The sequence below is a fragment of the Periophthalmus magnuspinnatus genome, chromosome 7 (assembly GCF_009829125.3).
Source record: "Periophthalmus magnuspinnatus isolate fPerMag1 chromosome 7, fPerMag1.2.pri, whole genome shotgun sequence".
NCBI lineage: Eukaryota > Metazoa > Chordata > Actinopteri > Gobiiformes > Gobiidae > Periophthalmus > Periophthalmus magnuspinnatus.
The window spans coordinates 16962075-16982339 of record NC_047132.1 but is presented as its reverse complement, the minus strand read 5'-3'; the positions used below and the strand labels follow the sequence as shown (position 1 = coordinate 16982339).

General features: G+C 37.7%; 1 protein-coding gene across 2 annotated transcripts; it reads left to right on the top strand.

The window, feature by feature from the left end:
* Positions 1-1816: 1816 nt before the first annotated feature.
* On the top strand, positions 1817-19009 carry arih2 (ariadne homolog 2 (Drosophila)). Of its 2 annotated transcripts, none has more exons than XM_033969637.2 (15): positions 1817-1964; positions 6277-6731; positions 8024-8091; positions 8199-8271; positions 8938-9079; positions 10982-11103; positions 11859-11968; positions 12297-12414; positions 12625-12675; positions 13016-13037; positions 13224-13375; positions 14878-15021; positions 15424-15492; positions 15559-15681; positions 16604-19009. In XM_033969637.2, exons 2-15 carry the CDS (start codon positions 6471-6473, stop codon positions 16673-16675), a joined length of 1527 nt encoding a protein of 508 aa, XP_033825528.1. In that variant the 5' UTR covers positions 1817-1964; positions 6277-6470; the 3' UTR covers positions 16676-19009. The 2 variants fall into 2 exon arrangements, with proteins under 2 accessions (XP_033825528.1, XP_055078855.1); XM_055222880.1 differs by having other exon boundaries at positions 1818-1964; positions 6301-6731.
* Positions 19010-20265: the final 1256 nt, after the last annotated feature.

Below are 20265 nucleotides of genomic sequence, written 5' to 3'. Positions count from 1 at the left end.
CTGTGTGTTCTACGTAGTCTCAGGGGCTTCAATTGGGCATTTACTTTTCTTGACAAGGGCCCAGTTTCATGAAGGAACTTAAGTTAACTCTGGGCTTAAGAGTGAACTCCGGGTTAATCTCCCAGAGACAGACAACTCAAAGTTTTCTGTTTCATCAAACAGAATTAGAAAACTCAGATAGTAAACCTTGCAGAAGATACAAGACTTTATCAGTGGAACCAAGAAAAGAGCCCTCCATCCAGTGGGACATGTCCAGACAACTTCCCCAGGGAGGTGTCCAGGAGGCATCCGGAAAGGATGCCTGAACCACCTCAGCTGCTTCTCTCCACGTGGAGGAGAAGTGGCTCTACTCCAATCTCCTACCATGTGACTGAGCTCCTCACCCTATCTCTAAGCCACCCTATGGCGGAAACTCATTTCGACCACCTGTATCTACAATTTTGTCCTTTCAGTCATTACCCAAAGCTCGTGACCATAGCTGAGGGTAGGAATGTATATTGACCGATAAATCAAGAGCATTGTATCCTACATAAATCAAAATTTAAAAGTGTACATGATTTAAATTGAATGCTTTGATTTCCACTTCTGAAGACAATTGCAGAAGGGGATGAAAGATCATGCTTGTAAGTCATTTGAGTAAAATAAACTCCTGTTAAGTCTTATTATGTGTACCTGAACCATCTGTGACTGACCAATCAGCACTCTCCTTCAGGAGCAGACTCTTGTTAAACTCAGCGTTACAGGAATAAAAGCTGTTCTAGCCCTGGTTAGGCTCACAGAGCGATTTAATATGGTGACTTACCCAGGTTTTAGGTCAGCTGTCTCTGTGAAACAGAAACCTCTGAGTTGACCTCTTTTCAGGGTTAACAAATTCTGAGTTTGGCCCAAACCTACTTCTAGAAAGAGGGTCAAGGTCAATGCTCTGGAAACACTGGAGTAACATCAGCTTGTTACTCCAGCTTGTTACATCAGCTATGCATTGTGCACTCTGCTGAGAAGGTGATTGGCTGCAGCCTTCCATCGATACAGGACCTGTACGTCTCCAGGACTCGGGGGTGAGCAGGCCGCATAGCAGCTTCTCACCCTGGACATGGACTATTTGAGCCACTTCCCTCTGGCAGGAGGCTACGGTCCATTGGGACCAGAACCTCTCGCCATAAGAACAGTTTCTTCCCCTCTGCCGTTTGTCTCATGAACACTTTATAATATCTGCACTAAACTGGACACTTAATAACACCGGTCACTTTAATAAGCCATGTTGCACTGTTGTTCTGATGCTGCTGTTGTATATATTTTCTCCCTTTAAGTATTTAATTTGATTTTTTAAGCATATCTTTTTAACTTTGTGCATGCCCTTATTTGTATTTGTATTTATTCAGTGTGTTTATGTTGCACTTTTTCACCGAAGCAAGTTCCTAGTTTGTGAACTGTGTTCACAGACTATGGCAATAAAGGTCTTCTGATTCTGATTCTGATTGTTAAAAGTGAGTGCCTATGATTTAGTTTTACAATACATTATCAGTACAGCACGGCAGCAGTCCTTGTACTTGTTAGCCACTTGTTGTTTTTTTGGGGGGGGGTTTAAACAAATTTTTAGTACTCTTTCTTCCAGTGACAGCAGCTGGACATGAGAATTTAAAAAAGTGCGCTAAAACAATGGGACAGATAACTTAAAAATAATAATAATAATAATAAGCCCCTAATACTAATAAAAAGATTAAATGGAAGAAGAAATAAACTAATTGTGTTTACATAACTTTCCATTAATAATAATTTTCTCCAGGACCTTTGATTTGATTGACAGGGGAAAGCCGGATGTGACGTAGTGCATAAGTCTGTGTAACCGTGTAACTTCCAGGTTCCAGCCCCGCGGACTGAGTAAAAATCGCTCTTTCCTCACGTTTCTCCGCCAAACTAAGCTACTTTGGGTGTCATCGCGGGTCGGACCAGAGGTGCGGAGCCAGGTAAACCTCACACTTTCAACCCCGTACCCACTTACCCCTCCGCTGCTCCCCCCGGATCCTCCAGCACTCAGCCGCAGCGGGCCTTGTTTACATCGCCATCCCCGGGCTCGAGTGGCCGAGAGGCGGAGGCACAGCGGGAGGCAGACGCGCTAGGAGACGGCTGGAGGACCTCATGTACACTTATTTATTATTACTCTTTGTGGAATAATGCAAATCTGACAACTATATTAGCTCAAGTCTTTAAAAATATTGATTTGTCTCTTTTGATTCGCTGCCAGATTATAGAATACAGCAAGTTAGCACACGAGCTAATCCTGCTAACGCTTTTAGCCAAACGATCAGTGACACAGCGGTGAAAATTGATAAAGTTTTAAAGAGATTATGTGACAATGTTATGAGTATGACAGAGATTGGCCTGTTTATTTTTTGTAGGTTAATGTCTGAAATTTCCTGAAAAGAAACAATTTTCGTCAATTTTAGTCTTATTGGATCTTGCATGATGTTGTATTGATTACATCCAGGTTTGTCAATAATATGTGGTTACAGAAGGTTGCAGGCACATACCTGCCAATTAAAGTTTCTTAATTGAATCATTATCTTGTTGCGTTTTACATAATTTGAGGATGCTGATGTGCTTTGCTTCACTTTACCCTACATTATAAATAATTTTTCGTCATGTCAGCAACTATTTCTACTACTCCTTTCTCCAATTTCTTGCATTTTGACTAAGAAAATAACACGATTGCAATGAATAGACAAATCATGTATATCTGGTCAATACAGTATTATGCAAACTGTTTAATCATAATAACAGTAATGTGTCGAATAGCATCTTTTTACCACTTAGTCAACTTTATAATGGCTTACAATTGCATCTGTAGACAGTAAAAGTAATACTACTGTACAAACATACCAAGAAGCTTGGGGGAATAAAACAAGAAAATTAAAATGTTGAAAATGTAGGTTCTGCAATTATCTGAAAGTTCACCATTGTCCATTTTCCCTAGAAACTTGATGCAATGCTGATGTAAACGGTTCAATGTTGAAATATTGCCCAAACCATGCTTCCTCACATGATTTACTGAACCTAGCCAAACAGTTTATAGTGAATAGTTAAAATTTTTGTTTTCTTTAATTTTTTACTCTACTTTTTGCTAATTTGTCTTCTGTCACTCAGGTTAGTCCTTCAGATGTGGCAAAAATTTGTTTGTAGGGATGTAATGTTATCCAATGTTCTCTGCTTTTTTGATATAAAATAGGACACATTCATTTCAGTTATCCAGCTAATTATGTTGAATGTGGTTCGATGATTTATGCAATAGATGTTCAAAAATCCAAAGTCTTCAGCTAAGTAATTATCTTCTGAGCATCCAAATTATTCAACAAAAAAATCCTTTTATCCTTTTTGACGTACTTTAGTGATATTCAAATTGTGTTCTTACTGGTGTTAAGCCAGAATTTTAGATGTTGCTCGGGTTCTCCTTTAGTTTAGTTGTATGTACTTAAGGAATGGATCATGTTATCCAAAATTGGAGTCTCAATAGTTGTTACATTATCTCGCTGACAATATTCAGAACATATTTTCTCATTGTGCCAGGAGTGTGCTGAAATTTGCCTGTAAATTTCTTGATTGTGGTTTCAAGTATCAACATGAACGTACCTCAAATTTAAAAACAAAATGTCACTTTTTTACTAAACACTTTCTTTATTTTGTAATAGTTTTAATTAAAGACAATATATTCTATTTTGGCATATCTTCAAAAAACAATTATGTTATTATACAATCACCAGTTTGTTTCTCATCTCTAGTTTAGTAAGTTTACTCTTTAGTACTGCAGTTTCCTACCCAAGTAATGAAATGGAAATCCAGTCATTACCCTATCAGTATTGAAATCTGACACTTAATAAAGGCCTTGCAGTCTTTTCCCCCAATCCTCCCCTCCTCCCCCTCCTCTGCTGGCTGTGCTCTTATCAAACCGCTGATGACTGTAATGTTTTAGCTGGATCTATGTCACTCTGTCTATATTTAGCCCTGGACCTTCCCTGAGCTATGTGTGAGCTATGGTTTGGGGCTTCTCTCCAAGATAAGCTCCCTTCTGGTTTGGGAAAAAATATCTTGGTTTGCAATTTATTTATTGAAATCAAGATTGTGTTCACGCCATGCACTTTTTATGCTACCTTATGTGGTCCCTGGGTGAGGTTCTAACTTGTGTTCATGTGCTCTTGTCTCAGAATGTCGGGATTTTGATGTCACTTATAATACAATAACCAAGTCCACTCATTAACATCGTAATAACACTAGCATCTAAAGAAGCTAATCAGTGGAGAGCTGTTGTAGTGGCCTTCTCAAAGGCTAAATGTTATTTGGTGTAAAAAATATCCATCCATTTTTGGTCTTTCTTGCGCAAATCTGTTGCTCTTATGCAACTGACAGTAAACCCTTAAATGTAATGTTTAGTGAAAGCCATAAAAGTTGCATGGTGCACCTTTTAACTTTTAAGATTAAAAGTTAGGGTATTCCTCTATCAACATTTCAAAAATGGTTGGTTTCAAAGAATTTCATGTTGGCTTTAAATTTTTATTTATTATTTACTCTCACAAATGTCACTTTATTTGACTTATTCTTTTCAAATGATAAGTTGGTATTTCATTATCTACATGCAAATACTTTTTAATATGATTTCCTTCCAAGGATCTTGTGTTATGTCTCTGTTTTCCCTGTTGTTGCTGGCTTGGTTTCTGTCCTCATGTGGACTGCAGCTTTAAGCCGGTCCAGTTAATCCTCTGAGCGGTGACCCTGAACTGTAGCACGTGTTGACTGGGATTAAAACCTGTGGGGAAACTCGTGGGAAACTCTTGCCTCTTTACAAATGACATTTCTGTAAACTAAAATTAATAATTGTGTTTATAGTCCTAAAAGGCAGAAAGAAGGTAGGACTGAATAATTTGGGAAAAATGTCTGTTTCTGACAAAAATTGTGGTTAGATTTGTGATTTTGTTCTTTTATAGGATTCTGTTCAGAGTTCACATTTTGCTAAGAATTGGCAAAGACTGAAATGTGAATTGACAAACTAATACAAGAATCACATCTCAGAACATGTTTGTACAGATCTAAACTACAAGGACAGCAGTTTTTATGCAGAATACAACCAACTGCAGCCTTTGCAATTTGCTAATTTGTGACCATTCAGATTGTGATTAATCTTGCAGCCCTAAAATAAGGTGATTTTGCTAATAAGTATGTCAGTAAAAACCTATTCATGGGTTTCAGCTTCTACTTTCAGTTATTGGCAATGATCCTAACGTTTCTTCATTCTGAAACCCATGGCTAGGTTGATACTACACCAAACATTATACTTTAAAGTTGGCATAAAAACCTTGGTGGATAAAAAGAGTGAACATGGATCATAGTGTACAAAGACCATGATTCTTTTTAGATATTCATTTTGTAAATATCACTCCGCTCCTAGTCCCAGGAGTAATTACATTTGGATTATAAGAATATATAGAGCAGTTTAGGAATATAATTATTAGCAGCTGTAGTAGTCATTAAATGAGTTGTAACTGAGAATGTCATTGGAGCTGGTACATTGTGTGTTGGCTGAGTCATTCAACTTGGAGCAGTTCACACATAACCTTATCTGACCACTCTGTTTACTGTCAGCTGTACTGATTACTGATCTAATGTAATCACAAGTAAGACCAGGTTTGGATTTGTCATTAGTCAGGCATCAGGCTCAGGCGTCAGTGTCTCAATTTACAAATATACCACAGAGTCTGTTGTTCTTATCCATTAACATGTTCTGCTTGCATTTTTTGGCTAATGCTCAGCTGGATGAAACTAGAATGCAAAGTAAGCACATTTTCCAACTTTTTTTGTATAAAGAAGTAAATGGTGTTGTGCCAAATATTGTGGACAAAATCCTTAATTTGGTCTGTAATTGACACAATGCAAGCCTAAATTCTAAGTGGGGCCAGCGAGTCAAACTTTGCCATCCATAGGTTCTAATTTGGTCCGCGATTGGGTGTTGAGATTTGTAAAAACTATTCATTTTGATAATTTTTTTGTGATGACGAAAGGGTACCTCAGTATACCCTCCTTCGCATACCAACTTTTTACATGAAAATCATGAATGGATTTGGAATTCTGCTCACTATTTATTTTTGCCTCAGCACCACTCTTAGGTGATTGAAATGCATGTTACCACGTTAGATTAAGACTGGTCACTAAATATAGAACATGCATATTTGCACTATGCACTATTTTGTTTTATAATTGTTCCCATTAGTTACATTTCTCTTTTCTCCCCAGAGTCCCATTTTGTCCTGGATTGAGGCCACTATAAAACTTTCCAAATGAGCGACGGGGAGTGCGACTTCTTCTGCTTCTTCCGCTGCTGCTGAGGAAGAGTCTTCGGACAGGAAGGGAAACATTTCAGCCAATTGGAGAGGGGCGTGCGGGCGGGTAGGCGAACCGTCTACCTGTCTGGGCCAATTGGAGCGTGGATGTCTGTGGACATGAACAGCCAGGCGTCAGACAGCAATGAGGAAGACTTCGGGGTGAACTCGGAGGAAGAGGAGGAAGATGGCGGCGAGGAGGAGGAGGCGGGGGACATGGAGGGCTATTATGATGATGTAGCGAGTGATGTGGAACAGCAGGGGGCAGACTCATTTGACCCGGAGGAGTACCTATTCACCTGTCTCACCTATAAGGAGAGCCAGAGGGTACTGACGGAGGAGGTCAACACTGTGGCGGCCGCGCTCAAGGTGGGTTTATGTTAGACATGTGAGACAGCGCAAAACAATACAGTATGTAATAAAGGGCTTAGGATTTATAGTTTTCAGTTTCATGTTAAATTTGAAACCAGAAGTTTACATACACACATACAATTTTTCATTTCTTCAAAATCAGATCTTTACATGTATTTCATTCATATTTGGTACCATTGCCTTTTAAACTCTATGATTTGGCCAAACATTTTGGATATCCTTCCACAAGTTTCTCATAATAGTTGGCTCAGTTACATCAGTTCTCTCAAGGGCCAAAATTCCTGCCAAGTTTGCAGGCCACCTTGCTCGCACATGCCTTTTCAGGTCTGCCCATAAATATTCAATAGGATTGAGATCAGGGCTTTGTGATGGCCGCTCTAAAACATTGACTTTGTTATCCTTAAGCCCTTGTCAATACAGTACTCGTTTCACTGTGGATAATGGCTTTACCTTTTGAAGATGCTGGCTGAAGCTGGTAATTTTGTTTTGTTCTTGGGTTGATATACACATTTTGAACCAGACCAAAGTCTCCTTCTTGAGCGGTATGATGACTGGTGTTTATACTTGTATATAATTGTTGGAGCAGATGAACATGGTACTTGCAGGCATCTGGAAGTTGCCCCCAAGGATGAACCAGACTTGTGCAAGACCACTATTCTCTTCCTAATATTTTGACAAATTTCTTTTGATGAACTCAACTGTTGCCAATAAACCTATCAGAAGCTTCCAAAGACATGACATCAGTAGCTGGGTTTTCCCAAATTGTTTAAATTAATAGTAATCTTGCTGTATGTAAACTTCTGACTTTGAAGAAATGAACAATTGTCTAAAAAAATCCTCATTATTCTGACATTTAGCAATTAGGATTACCAAAATTATTTCTAACTGGAAACAGGAAAAGTTTAGTCTGATTTCATGCCAGTGAGGAAAAAAGAGCATACTTGACTTTTTATATAGTGTATCCAAACTTCTGGTTTTAACTGTATATGTAACATATTGGGGACATCTTTGTTCCATTCGAAAGATGTAATATTTAGTTTTAAATTGTTCATTTTTGGGGATGGCTGATGTATCAGTTCCAGTATCAATGGTCTTTTATCATTATCGGACGATATCTGTGAGACAATGTGTCATTCCTTGTCCTTACTGCATCAGATGTCTTTTTGAACAGATTAGTTTAACTGATAAAAAATATGTTTTCAGTTAGTTTAGTTTTATAGGTAGGCTTTGTTTGAGACTTGTAACAACTGGACTAAATAATTGTACCGCCATTCACTCTTTTCTTGTAGGTTTTACCGTCTGAAGCAAAGCTAATCCTGGTGCATTTCCACTGGCAGGTTTCACAGATAATAGACAGGTATGTTAGGTACAGTTAAGTAAAACATGCATTTACTGTTACCACATATTAAAATTGCTTATTTGACTGCCTCTTTTGCTGACTATGCCTGTTTCTTTTTCTCTCAGATACAAGTCGAACTCATCATTGGTGCTTTCAGACGCTTTGGTTCAGCCCAGCAGCAGCAGCAGATCAGTATCTGTGAGTGACACTCCACATGTTGTAACACAAGCACTACTTTACATACAGACAAATGCAGAGCCAAATTGAGCTGTTAGAGGTCAAACCTATTTTCTTACTTAAAAAAAAAAAAAATTATGTATATTTCGTAATGTTACGTTTTAACTTGCTAATCACTATGGCAATGGTCCAAATTTTTTTATAATTATGCAACTAGATATGGATACAGTGTAAACTCTGGACCAATGGCAGGGAACTCTATAAACATCAGTCTACAAGTTAAAAGTTTGTGCTGTTAAAGAGGGGTTATTATGCAAGGTTGACTCTTTGGAGCTTTCTGCAGTGTTATAACATTATTCTCACATTAATCATCCATTCATGTTTGAGTAATCTAGTGATCTCTCCCGGGTACTATTCGGACCCTCCTTACGGTTAGGAGTACGATCCTGCTCCCACACAACAATTTTCCTTAGTGAGGTGCACACTAATTGTGTTGTAATAGCCAAAAATGCACTTACTAAACATGTTAATATGGCATTTCGGCAAACATGGCATTTTTAAAACCATAAAAGGTGGTCACAGGTAAACATGGTGATCTAAATATGTAATGTGTTGGCAATTAACAATGAATGTTTGTCTTGAAAATGGTTGACTTTCTGAATGACATGTTTAAATTTCCTCGTGCAGAGCCTCCCTCCGCTGCAGTGTGGCGTGTGCCTACAGGTAGTTCGCAGAGACGCACTCCTGGCTCTGCCCTGTCAGCACTCCTTCTGCAAAGCATGCTGGGAGCAGCACTGCACCGTCCTGGTCAAAGATGGCATGGGAGTCGGTCAGTGTCTTTTCAGTGTCAGTTCACTTTACACAATTTAAAAACACAGAGCAGTGTTTCTCAAACTGTGGTACACAAGCTCCTTCAGGTGACACTTGGACAGCTCTTTATCATGTGCGTTTGCTGAATTTGAGCTCATTTTATCCACTTTTTGCCCTGATGTAGATCATTTCTTGTTTAGAAATTTAGTTTTCCTTGGAAATGATGTAGTCCACTTTTAGACCTGAAATAGTCCTGTTACTTACACTTTATTTAGATCTGGTGGAATTTGGAAAACCAAATCTTTTCTTTGGCGGTACTTGGTGTGAAAAGTTGGGATAGCCACTGGAATAGAGCATTAAAAGTTTCATGCGTGTAGTTTCATATAGCCAAGGGTTAACGGTAGGATATTGTCGGCAACCAACTGAACTTTAAACTTGTACATACATTACCTGGGTGCAAACGCATTATTTCAGTGGGCTAGCTATCGCAATGAAGGAAACAAGCCAAAAAGGAGAAAAATCATGTGGGGAAAAAAGTTGGAATAGTTTTAAGTGATGATGAAACAATTTGTTGTCCTTATAAAACAACCATTTCTAGTATATGATGCACCTCATCAAATAAAACATTCTGAATAAAAACTGAAATAAACTTCCAGCTATTTTTTTTATTAAAGTTACTGATCATCTATTATATTGTAGCATAAATAATAAATTGTATTGTGTTCCATGCCACAAAGCCTTGGGACTTTGCTAGCTGTACTTTAAATCCCTCAGCTGAACTATAATTGGGTCCTTAAGTGTGATAAGTGGCTGCTATCTGCTCCACATGACGGTGTTTACACAGGGTTTCTGGGTCAGTGTTACACAGCTGTACAATTCTGATCTTCACAGTGTACTGTGACAAGGCTGTAGTTGGCTTTACATGGGCTTTGGGTATGGTACATATTCATAATCTTAAATGTAAGCACATAACCTTAAAAACTACAGTAATATTAAAGTTAAATATGTGAGAGACTATGGCAGCATTTGCATTTGTCAGTGCTTACCATTTCCAAAAATAACTGTAGCGCTTTGAGAGGCTTTGAAAAGTGCATTACAAGTGTAAGCCATTATTATTATTATTATATTGTTCCAAAAATAACATCCAATAATGCCATGAAAGGCAAGTCATTTGTAAATACTAAATTACAATATCACATTATGCAAAGTAGATTGAAGTTGCATATGCTTATAACTGTTCAAGTACAACCCACCTCCTGACTTAAAGCAATTTGGCACTCATACTATTCAATAAGAAAATCATACAGTGACCATTTGAAAATAGCAGTAAGATTGCTTGTGTGATCTATTGACAAAGTGCTAGCTCTCGCCTCCACAGCAACAAGTTCCGGGTCTTGGTGCTCAGGCCTTTTTCTGTGGAGTTTGCTTCCGTCTTTCTGTGGAGTTTGCTTCTGGGATAGTTTCCTCTGGACTCTCCAAAAAATGGGCATAGGAAAAATCCTCCAGCAAGCAAATTGTCCTGGCCAAGACTAGCTTAAGATCTGGAGATAGGTCCACAGGTTTCCCCAATTGCTTTGAAGGATGAGTCAAATGCAGAGATTCAATTTCCCCTGAGGGACGATAAAGTGTACCTTAAATTAATACATTTTACAGGTAATCATATTGTGATTTTTATAAATCACCCATTTTTAACTTAAAATGAGTTTTGGAATGCAAATGGAAATAAAACTGTAGATTGGGGGGAAAAAGTATCTAAAAATGTATGTATATATAAATTGTCTTTGTGTGTATAGTGTATAATGTATGTATAATATGTGTGTATGCCTACTTTTTACAATGTAAAGATGTGACGATCTGACATGTGTTGGATTGTTCATGTTTTATGGTATTTTGCACATCTTTTTGCATGTGATTTTTACAGGTATCTCATGTATGGCTCAAGACTGCTCTCTGCGCATGCCTGAGGACTTTGTTTTGCCGCTGCTGCCCGGAGACGAGCTGAAAGAAAAATATAGACGCTACCTCTTCAGAGACTACGTAGAGGTGAGTCAACATCACTAAAGACCATGTGCAACACTGTTTGCTCTCTCCATACACTTTAATAATCTGTAGTAAGTAACTGGAGTGTGGTCTGAAAATAAACTTTGTGTTCTCAAACTGCCTTTTAGGCCTCATTGGTCTTTGGTTTTAAGTTTAGATACATTTTGATTCCTCTTTGTGGTCAACTCTAGAAAGTGAATGTGTTTCAATGTTGACGACGAATGGTATAGTCCAAGATTTGCCCTGGTAATCTTGTTACCAGGTTTATTTTATTTTTCTGGTTGGTGCATTGTTAAACCAGTTTTTGTAATAATCCTACTTTGTATTTTTTAAATAGTGTGTATATATTTTCAGACAATATTTCATAAACATTGCCTGTCATTTAAATTGGAAATAAAATGTAATGTTGATTTATTTATAATTATGAAAACTTTTTATGACATGATAGTCCAATCAGAAATGAGAATGAGTTTCTCACCTTAGGGCTGCTACATCCTGCAGCTTAAGTTAGCAGTATACAGTATATGATGTGTCCTCAGTGTGTGACAGAAGTTACACCTGGTTCAGTTATGCTTACTGATGTTTATAAGCATATGGATGCATATTCTTTTAAGAATCATTACAACATTAAACTGAATGCAAAGATGTCTATGCTAACAATAATGCTAAGTTGGCTGCTTTCTGGATGTTTGCTGTCTCGTGTGTGTGGTTGGTTATTTTCATAATAAAACCTTGCTTGTTTTTGTCCTTTTATGCAGAGTCACTTCCAGTTGCAGTTGTGTCCTGGAGCTGATTGTCCCATAGTGATCAAAGTCCAGGAACCCAGAGCACGCAGAGTGCAGTGCAGCCGCTGTTCTGAAGTATTCTGGTAACAATCATGGTTCTCATTTATTAAGAATAACAAAAATTTACATCCTGAGAAAATTCCTCCTACAGTGTTTAAAATCAGATATGTATTACTGTCCCAGGCCAACCCATTGCAAAGCACCTAAAGAGTGGAAAATTGTTGGGCAAATGAGCAACATATATTTCCGGAGTCTACTGTGCATCTACTGTATTTATCTGCATTCACAGTGTGGCTTTACTCAAAAATGTAAAGCAGCTTCATAGAGGAAAATTGGGTTGAAAATGGCTACGCTTGAATACTGTAGAATACCATATTAGTATTAAAGTGTTCTCTGTCCTCTCTCCTGTAGCTTTAAATGCCGTCAGATGTACCACGCGCCCACAGACTGTGCAACCATTAGGAAATGGCTGACCAAATGCGCAGACGACTCCGAGACTGCCAACTACATCAGCGCTCACACTAAAGATGTAAAATAATATTTACCATATTTACCAAATGCCATGTAGCTTATATGCATTTGCTGTCCAAATGGATAAGGATCATTGATTAAAAGTCAAACTTTCTTGGAATATTTGAAGACATATTACAAAAAAGTTTTAATAAAGGTTTTTACACAAATGTTATAAAATGTTTAAAAACCTTAGTAAGACTTTTCCTCTTCTTTTCCTCTGCTTCAGTGTCCTAAGTGCAATATCTGCATTGAGAAAAACGGCGGGTGCAATCACATGGTGAGTCATTGCCACACGTCCAACACAAACTGTACTGAGAACTTGAAATGTTGTTGTTCAACTGACAGAATCAGTAAGTCTGTGCTATAGAGCTTGTGATCTGCATGCTATAGTTTGTGAATTTTGTCCAAGTTTAGTGTGTTCACAGTATATATACAGACTTTCCATGATAAACATTAGCTCTACATCTAAAACATAGTGAAATACCAGAGGTAACAAGTATGACTTGTAAATTGTATCGGCAATGACTACTTTTATCAACATATCACATAGAAATCCAACAGTTTTTACTGTAATACAAGAGGCCTTATTAACTTTCCCTTCTTTTTCTTCTTTACAGCAATGCTCCAAGTGCAAACATGGTATGTACCTTTTCTACATTTTCAGAAGCTTGGCAGAACTTTGAGAAACTCTTTACTATATAAAATGAGCTATAGATATCCCTTTTTTCAAATAGTTTAACCATGTTGGTAGAAGCGATGTTTGATGTTTTGAACTGCACTATAGCTGTTGTTCATTTTTGTCCTATTTTTACTTTTCCATTCTAGACTTCTGCTGGATGTGTCTGGGCGACTGGAAGACTCATGGCAGTGAATATTATGAATGCAGCCGTTACAAAGAGAACCCCGACATAGTGAACCAGAGCCAACAGGCCCAGGCCCGAGAGGCCCTCAAGAAATACCTCTTCTACTTTGAGAGGGTGAGAAGAAGTCTTCTAAATGTAGAATTTAGAAGACTAAAACATGGTGAACATAACATATATTTAAGAATTTACAAAAATTACACTAATTGAGCATAAATTGTCTCTGCAATTTTGATGGAATTTTCTGTGTTGGACATTGGTAGAGGTATTAGATTTTAGAACTCACTGCTACTTTCTGTATTTTTGTATTTTTCTTCTCAGGCTTTCTTATCAGAATCATTACCTCAGGCCATTTTCCCACTGCACCAACAGACAAGGCGCAGAGAATCTGGGCAGGATCATGTCCCGACAATTTCATTCACACGTGCTGTTATAGCAGGCTGTTGGGCGTATACTGATACACACACCTGGGGAAATGAGCTGGGTGGGGCGGAGGCAAAGACCTAAAAGCTTTGCGCTGAAGGTAGCCTTCTGAGTGTTTTGTGGGCAGAGGTTTGTGTGGAAAACTCACTGACCCAGTTTGCGTTTTTACTATGATTTGGAGCTTTCACGCATCCTTAGAAAATCATGACAGCTGATCAAGGGCTCCACGTGGCTCACAGGAGGAGGCATGCCTGCTGCAGGCTGTAGATCACCTTTCCTCCTGTGCAGCGCTGATTCTAAACCTCCATCAGTGCACCCTTTTGTGTCCTGTTGTTCTGGTTCTGTTATCCTGATTCAGATTCTTCAAATTCTGCTTCATGTAGTCCATACTCTGTCCTGGACTCAGCAGTACTAGTTACTGTTGAAAGTTTAGCCTGATTTCCCCACACTTCTCCCAGGCTGTGCCTGCACTTCTGCTGAGGCAGTTTAGCTCTGGGTGACGCTGATGGTTATTAAATATGGGCTATACTTAGTGCTTATTGTGAATATGTAGGCCCTGTGTAAAGCGGCAGATTAAAAAGGGGGGGGGGGGGGGGAGTCCCAGAATTTGATGAAATTGCAGCTAGTTTATTAGGCCTATTAATTCAAATTTAAATTGTCAAAATTAAATTTTGTATTTGCCATGGTGGTGCAAGGAATAATAAATTAGGACACTAGTTACAACTTTCATTAGCCTATTAAACAGGCTAAATAAATACTCAAATCTGACCATCTATATAACTAGGCTAAATAAGTGAATCACGCATTCTCTCAAATGCCTGGTGATTGTTCACAGCATAACACACTGCTCAATGGATTTCAACATCAGGCACATCATCAACTCCAATGTCATGATCTGTCCACTTTGGTCAGGAGTTGCCGCTATATAATATATAATCCAGAGAGGACAAGGTTGGTGCACGCATTTACACCAGTGGGCTGTCAGGATAATGTCTGGAGAAGAGTCGTGTGGCATTGTGTGGGTTAAAATGGCCTTAACTGATGTAAAATTATGATAAATGCTTTCCACATGTACTATCTCACCAAAGAAAGTATTTATTAGAAAAACATGAAAACCTGTCATGTGCAGTTTAACTTTTTTACAGGGGTTTTGTTTTCCATTTCACATTTTGACTTGTGGTTTGATTGTTGTTCAGTGGGAGAATCACAACAAGTCTCTGCAGCTGGAGGCTCAGACGTATCAGAGGATTCAGGAGAAAATCCAGGAAAGAGTCATGAACAACCTGGGCACATGGATTGACTGGCAGTACCTGCATAATGCTGCCAAGCTGCTCGCCAAGGTACACAGCAGTCGAATCTGGGCCTTAGCCAAGTGCCTCTAAACCATAGTCTGGTGCCATCAGGCCAGCACCAAAGATCAGAAATTATTAGATCACTGTTTGACAATTTTGACAAGTAGTGTTTAATCTTGGTCTGTTTTTTAGTTTTAGTCAAGATTTGGTTAAATAATTGTAAGCCATCCTTTTCATTTATGTATGTTTTTAGTTTCTAGTTTCTAGAGCCAGATTTCCCTATTGATTACATTGTATTTCGCCATGAAATATCCAAAACTTTATTTCACAAATGTTGAACCTGATCATTTCTGTTATTGGCTACTAGACCCTACAACTCGCTGTATTATGACAAAAACCTGCAGTTTAACAATATTTATTAATAATATTGATGTTTTGTTTTTTCTCTAGTGTCGCTACACATTACAGTACACCTATCCATATGCTTATTACATGGAGTCTGGTCCCCGCAAAAAACTGGTGAGTTCAAATCAGACTTGTGTAATACTTTTTTGTGTACACACTGAAATATTTTTGTCTGTCCAGTTTGAGTACCAGCAGGCTCAGTTGGAGGCAGAGATCGAGAATTTGTCATGGAAGGTGGAGAGGGCCGACTCGTACGAGAGAGGAGTGGTGGGAGGAGAGGAGCTCAGTGCCAGTGACAGAGGGGTCAGTATAACCAGTGTACCTTATAACTCATTTGGCCAGAGAAACCTTGTGAATCAGTGTCGTCCGCTGGTCTAGAAGGCGCAGTACAGCTCTCTCATACATTTCACTTTATTATAATTAGGGATGCATGATAATATTGGTTACCGATAATGGCAATTATGGATTCGCAGTGATAATTCCACTAATAAAAAAAAAAGACCAATTAGAATCACAGGATTCTCTGATTCAGCTGCTTTTCCTTTGAGGTTCTCTCCATTCCATTATCGTGCATCATAAATTATAATCCTACTATTGAATGCCACAAGATCAAATAAATTATAGCCTGTACCACTTACCATCTGCTATTATATTTAAAATGTGCATATTTAACAGATGCTGTAGCTTGCTTCTTTCAAAACTATTCTCTCTCAGATGTGAGGAGCATATTTTTCCCTAGAATTTAAATATATTTGCTGTAGTAAAAATGAATTGGCATTTGAAGTAGAATGATGAAGTTCTATGACATTTGTCAGATTTGGTTAATATATTCTTCTTCCTGCAGTATAGAGCGCAGGGCTATTTGATTTATGGCAAAAATCAGTCACAATTATTGGCTCATTATTGAAATCACTATTATATCAAAACAATTACTTCTACATGATCCATATTATCCTAGAGAAAGTATAGACTTGACCCTGCTTTGTTCCAGGTTTTGGAGGTCAGAAATTGGCGTACATATCAGTCTGAAAATAAGTGAATTGTATTTTCAATTACATTATTTTGGAATGGTGTATATAGTAATATATGAAAAACATGTTTTTATTTTCTTGTTGAGTGGTAAATATTTGAGAGTGACCAAGAGTCTGGACTGAATTATATGTTTTCACAAGCTGCATTTCCATATTAATTGTATGACTAACTCGTATTTTGATGTCCTCTTCAGGACTTGGAGAACCAGATGCACATCGCAGAGCAGAGGAGACGCACACTGCTCAAAGATTTTCACGACACATAGACTCCTCCTTCATACCACCCCTTTCTATCTCTCCTCCTTCCTACTACCTACAGTGCTCTCCCTCCATCCCTTTTTCACTTCACCATTTCTTCTTTCATTATTCTTTTTTTTTTTTTCCTCTCACTCTCAAACAGCTGCAGGGTTCACTATGGCACGATTGTATCTTTTTATCCATCTTTTTATTTTGACATGTACAGTTACACTTATGGCTTCACTAAACATAACATGCCATTTTGCTTATCCAATAACCTATACTCTAAAGTTGAAAAAATAATCTGCAAGCTTCCGGAAAATCTTCATAAGACAAATGTAAACGGCCAGGTTTTATATCAGGGGTCCTCTATTTAAATGCTTTTAGGCTAAATAAATATGCACCAAATGAACTGTTATAATGGTGTTTTTACGAGGTTTGCATTGCACTTTATGTACCTGCAGTGCTACCATTATCAATGACAAAGAGCAGTTGCCAAGTACAAAACATGTGGATTTTTGTCATTTTGTTTCTTCCTAGAGGTAGGTAATATGGTGATGCAAGAAAATAAGTTATATTAATTTTTTAACCATTTCAAGTTTAGCATGATGTACACTTAGTATTTTTCTATTGCCTTTAGAGGTGAAGTCACTTGCTTCTTCTGAAACTTCCAATCTCACTGGGATTGCTTGTTCTCACTGGGTGGGGAAAAGGGTGTATGTTTGAGCAGAGAAGATGGAAAATTTGTTCACATTATGTATACTTTTGGGATTTGTAACACAAAATCTCACTGCATCTTGTACTCATTTTGTTTTGGGGTTTTTTGGTTTGTTTTTTTTTTTGTTTTTTTTTTTCAAAATTAGAGGCTGATGATTTGGGCAATGATTTCTAATTTAAATGTTTTGGACAAGGTCTTAACTTTGAATAGAGGACCCTTACTGTATTAACTGTAACAACATTTCATAATATTGCAGCTTCTTTCTGGCAGTGAGTTGCTTCTGAACTGGTCTGCAAATATCTTGACTTTACTTTCCTCCATATTCTTTCCGATGTTTATTTTTAAATATTAAACATCTACTTAGCCTCTACAGCTTCTACAACAATGACAGATGACCTCGAATGTTGTTACTGCTGTAGCTAAACTCGCTTAAAAAACATAATTTAAGAGTTAATTGTGAAATGGTGTTCCCCATATAAACACTAGATATGGGAATGACAGTATTTTCCTACTTAATTTGCATGCCCATGTATAATACTTAAATGTATGTGTATAAAGAACCTTTTTTAAATATATTTTGCCACTATTTCACAATTAACACGTTTCTCATTTGCTCTTTAGACCATTTGACGAGCTCCACTGCTAAGAATGAAGTTGTAATTTTGAAATTAGTCTAGAATATATATGGCATTTTGGATGAATTTCTGGAAAAGTTGATTAATAAAGCTATGATAATTTTTTTTCTTATTACAGAAACAAAATTGAGATTTATTTTGACGCTAGCTTCAGTGTCCCAGTACCCCCAAATAGTCTGTGTTCATGTGACATCAAAACGATAGTTAAAAATTGAGCTGGAGGACAGGTCTGAATTCTATGGTGGAATTTGCTGTTTAACTGTCAGATTGCAGGTTTGTAATCACTGGGTTATGCACATGAAACAAAAACTGGCACAAAGTTCAACATCTTCTGTCAGTATAATAAACTAAAGTGAAATTTTTTTTATCACAATAGTTTCTAAAAGTGGTGCTGCCACTCTCCAAAGACGTGATTGTTGTCAGTTGAAAAGACTTTAAGCCACAAGATTAATATGGTTACATTTTTTTAGCCAATCGCAAACAAATGATAAGGTTCAACCTTTGTGGATCATGAGTAAATCTCTTGTAGAGTTATACCTGCCCCTGCCCTCCAACTGAAATTATGGCATCAAATTGTGTTTCTTATACCAGAAATTCAAAATCTTGCAAATAAACTTAAAAATAGCCTTGTTAAGTATTCAAGCTCTGTTCATAAGTTTGATATTCACCATTTTACATAATCGACTTTCATGTGATGTTTCTGAAGCCTCAAGTGTAACTCAAGCCTTTGTCACACACTACAGAGCCCCCTACTGACATGGCATGCACAAACACTCCGCAGCAGCCTACATCTCTCTTCACTCACTTCTAATTTACATTACACACAATGTCCCGCCTCTCTTTGTTTTGTTCTTCTTGCTCACCCATCTTTCACTTCTGGAAAATGGCTGTTGATAGATAGATCGTTTAAAAAAAAATTTAAAAGTAAAAAATACGAAAAAATGGCTGTAATTTTCAACGGTTGTACATTAATACAGAAATAGAGTTACTGAGAGAGTTTTTAAAACCGGTACCTGGCTTTTGTGTCTTCTTTCACACAATTCCCTTACTTTGATAATTGCATATGTTAAAGGCCTCCACCAAGGCACTGAGTGAATGGGTTCCCAGAAGATGAATATCTGGGCTATTGTTCATAGAATTCCTCCAAGCATTCATTTATTTTCCATTACTGACCCCTTGTGGTTGTAGTTGGTTTATTTGAAATCTTTGGGATACAATTAACAGATCAGAACCAATAACAAATGCTCACTGGCCTCTCCAATAAGGGTAGAGTTTAGTTTTTTTATTATCTTTTTGTACATAGTTTATTTCCATCATGTTGCATTTAAATTTGTTGGTCTGAGCTTGCTGGTTGTTGTGTCCTGGAGCAAAACACTTCTCTTATACTTGCTTGTACAAAGAGGCCATAGAAGCAGAATGGCAACCACAACTTTATCAGTCTGCCTGCATAGTGATGGGGACGTTTGATACAATTTCCCACGGCAAAAGAGTAAACAAAAAACTAAGCTCCCTCTTGAAACCAGGGTATTATTAGCTCAAGCAAATATTATCATAGCTTAAAAAAGTCCCATCTGACCCTTGGCCTTTGTGAATTAGCAGCTTGTTTTATATGTGGGTCAGAGAGTGGCAGCTGAAGATTGCATGACGTGGTGGTGGACTCAGGTCTGACCCAGTTTAAAGTTGGAATGCTTTTTAGAACACATGTCACTTATGTGTTTGTGAAGGATACTGCAAGGACGAAGCTGCAGTTTGACTCATCAACTGAAACTGGGGTTGGACTATTGTGCAACTGTTGTCAACATCTAATCAAAAATGAACATGTACAAATTTATTAAAAAGTAAACATGGTTAATACTTTAATATTTTGTAAAGAAATTATTTCCTAAAATAAATAACTATATATTAAAAGAAGAATCATTAGCATCCTTCAGAAAAGTATGATTTTGGCTGGTCAAGCAAAAACGTAGCTAATTTGTAAACATCTTGACTAATTTGTGTATGCATAAAATAATCAAATATGTATAAGTGTAAAAAAAAAAAAAAAAAAAAAAGCATGTGTTGAACTCATTTGCTGCAGTGTAAATTTGACTTAAAATGGTCGAGGCTCTGAAAAGTCCTTTACATCCAAGTGTACTGTATGCAGAGACCAGAGGCAAGGTGAGTTAAGTGTCTTGCTTAAGGACACAACAATGTATTCACCTGTGGGAGCTGGGACACAGCTGGAAATCTGAGAAACACCAATAGCTGACACATGGATTTCTTTTGC

Coding starts and splice junctions, on each gene's coding strand:
- arih2 (XM_033969637.2), top strand. CDS start 6,471: ATGTCTGTGGACATGAACAGCCAGGCGTCAGACAGCAATGAGGAAGAC. Junction 6,732..8,023: donor CTGTGGCGGCCGCGCTCAAG/GTGGGTTTATGT, acceptor CTTTTCTTGTAG/GTTTTACCGTCTGAAGCAAA. Junction 15,682..16,603: donor TCAGTGCCAGTGACAGAGGG/GTCAGTATAACC, acceptor TGTCCTCTTCAG/GACTTGGAGAACCAGATGCA.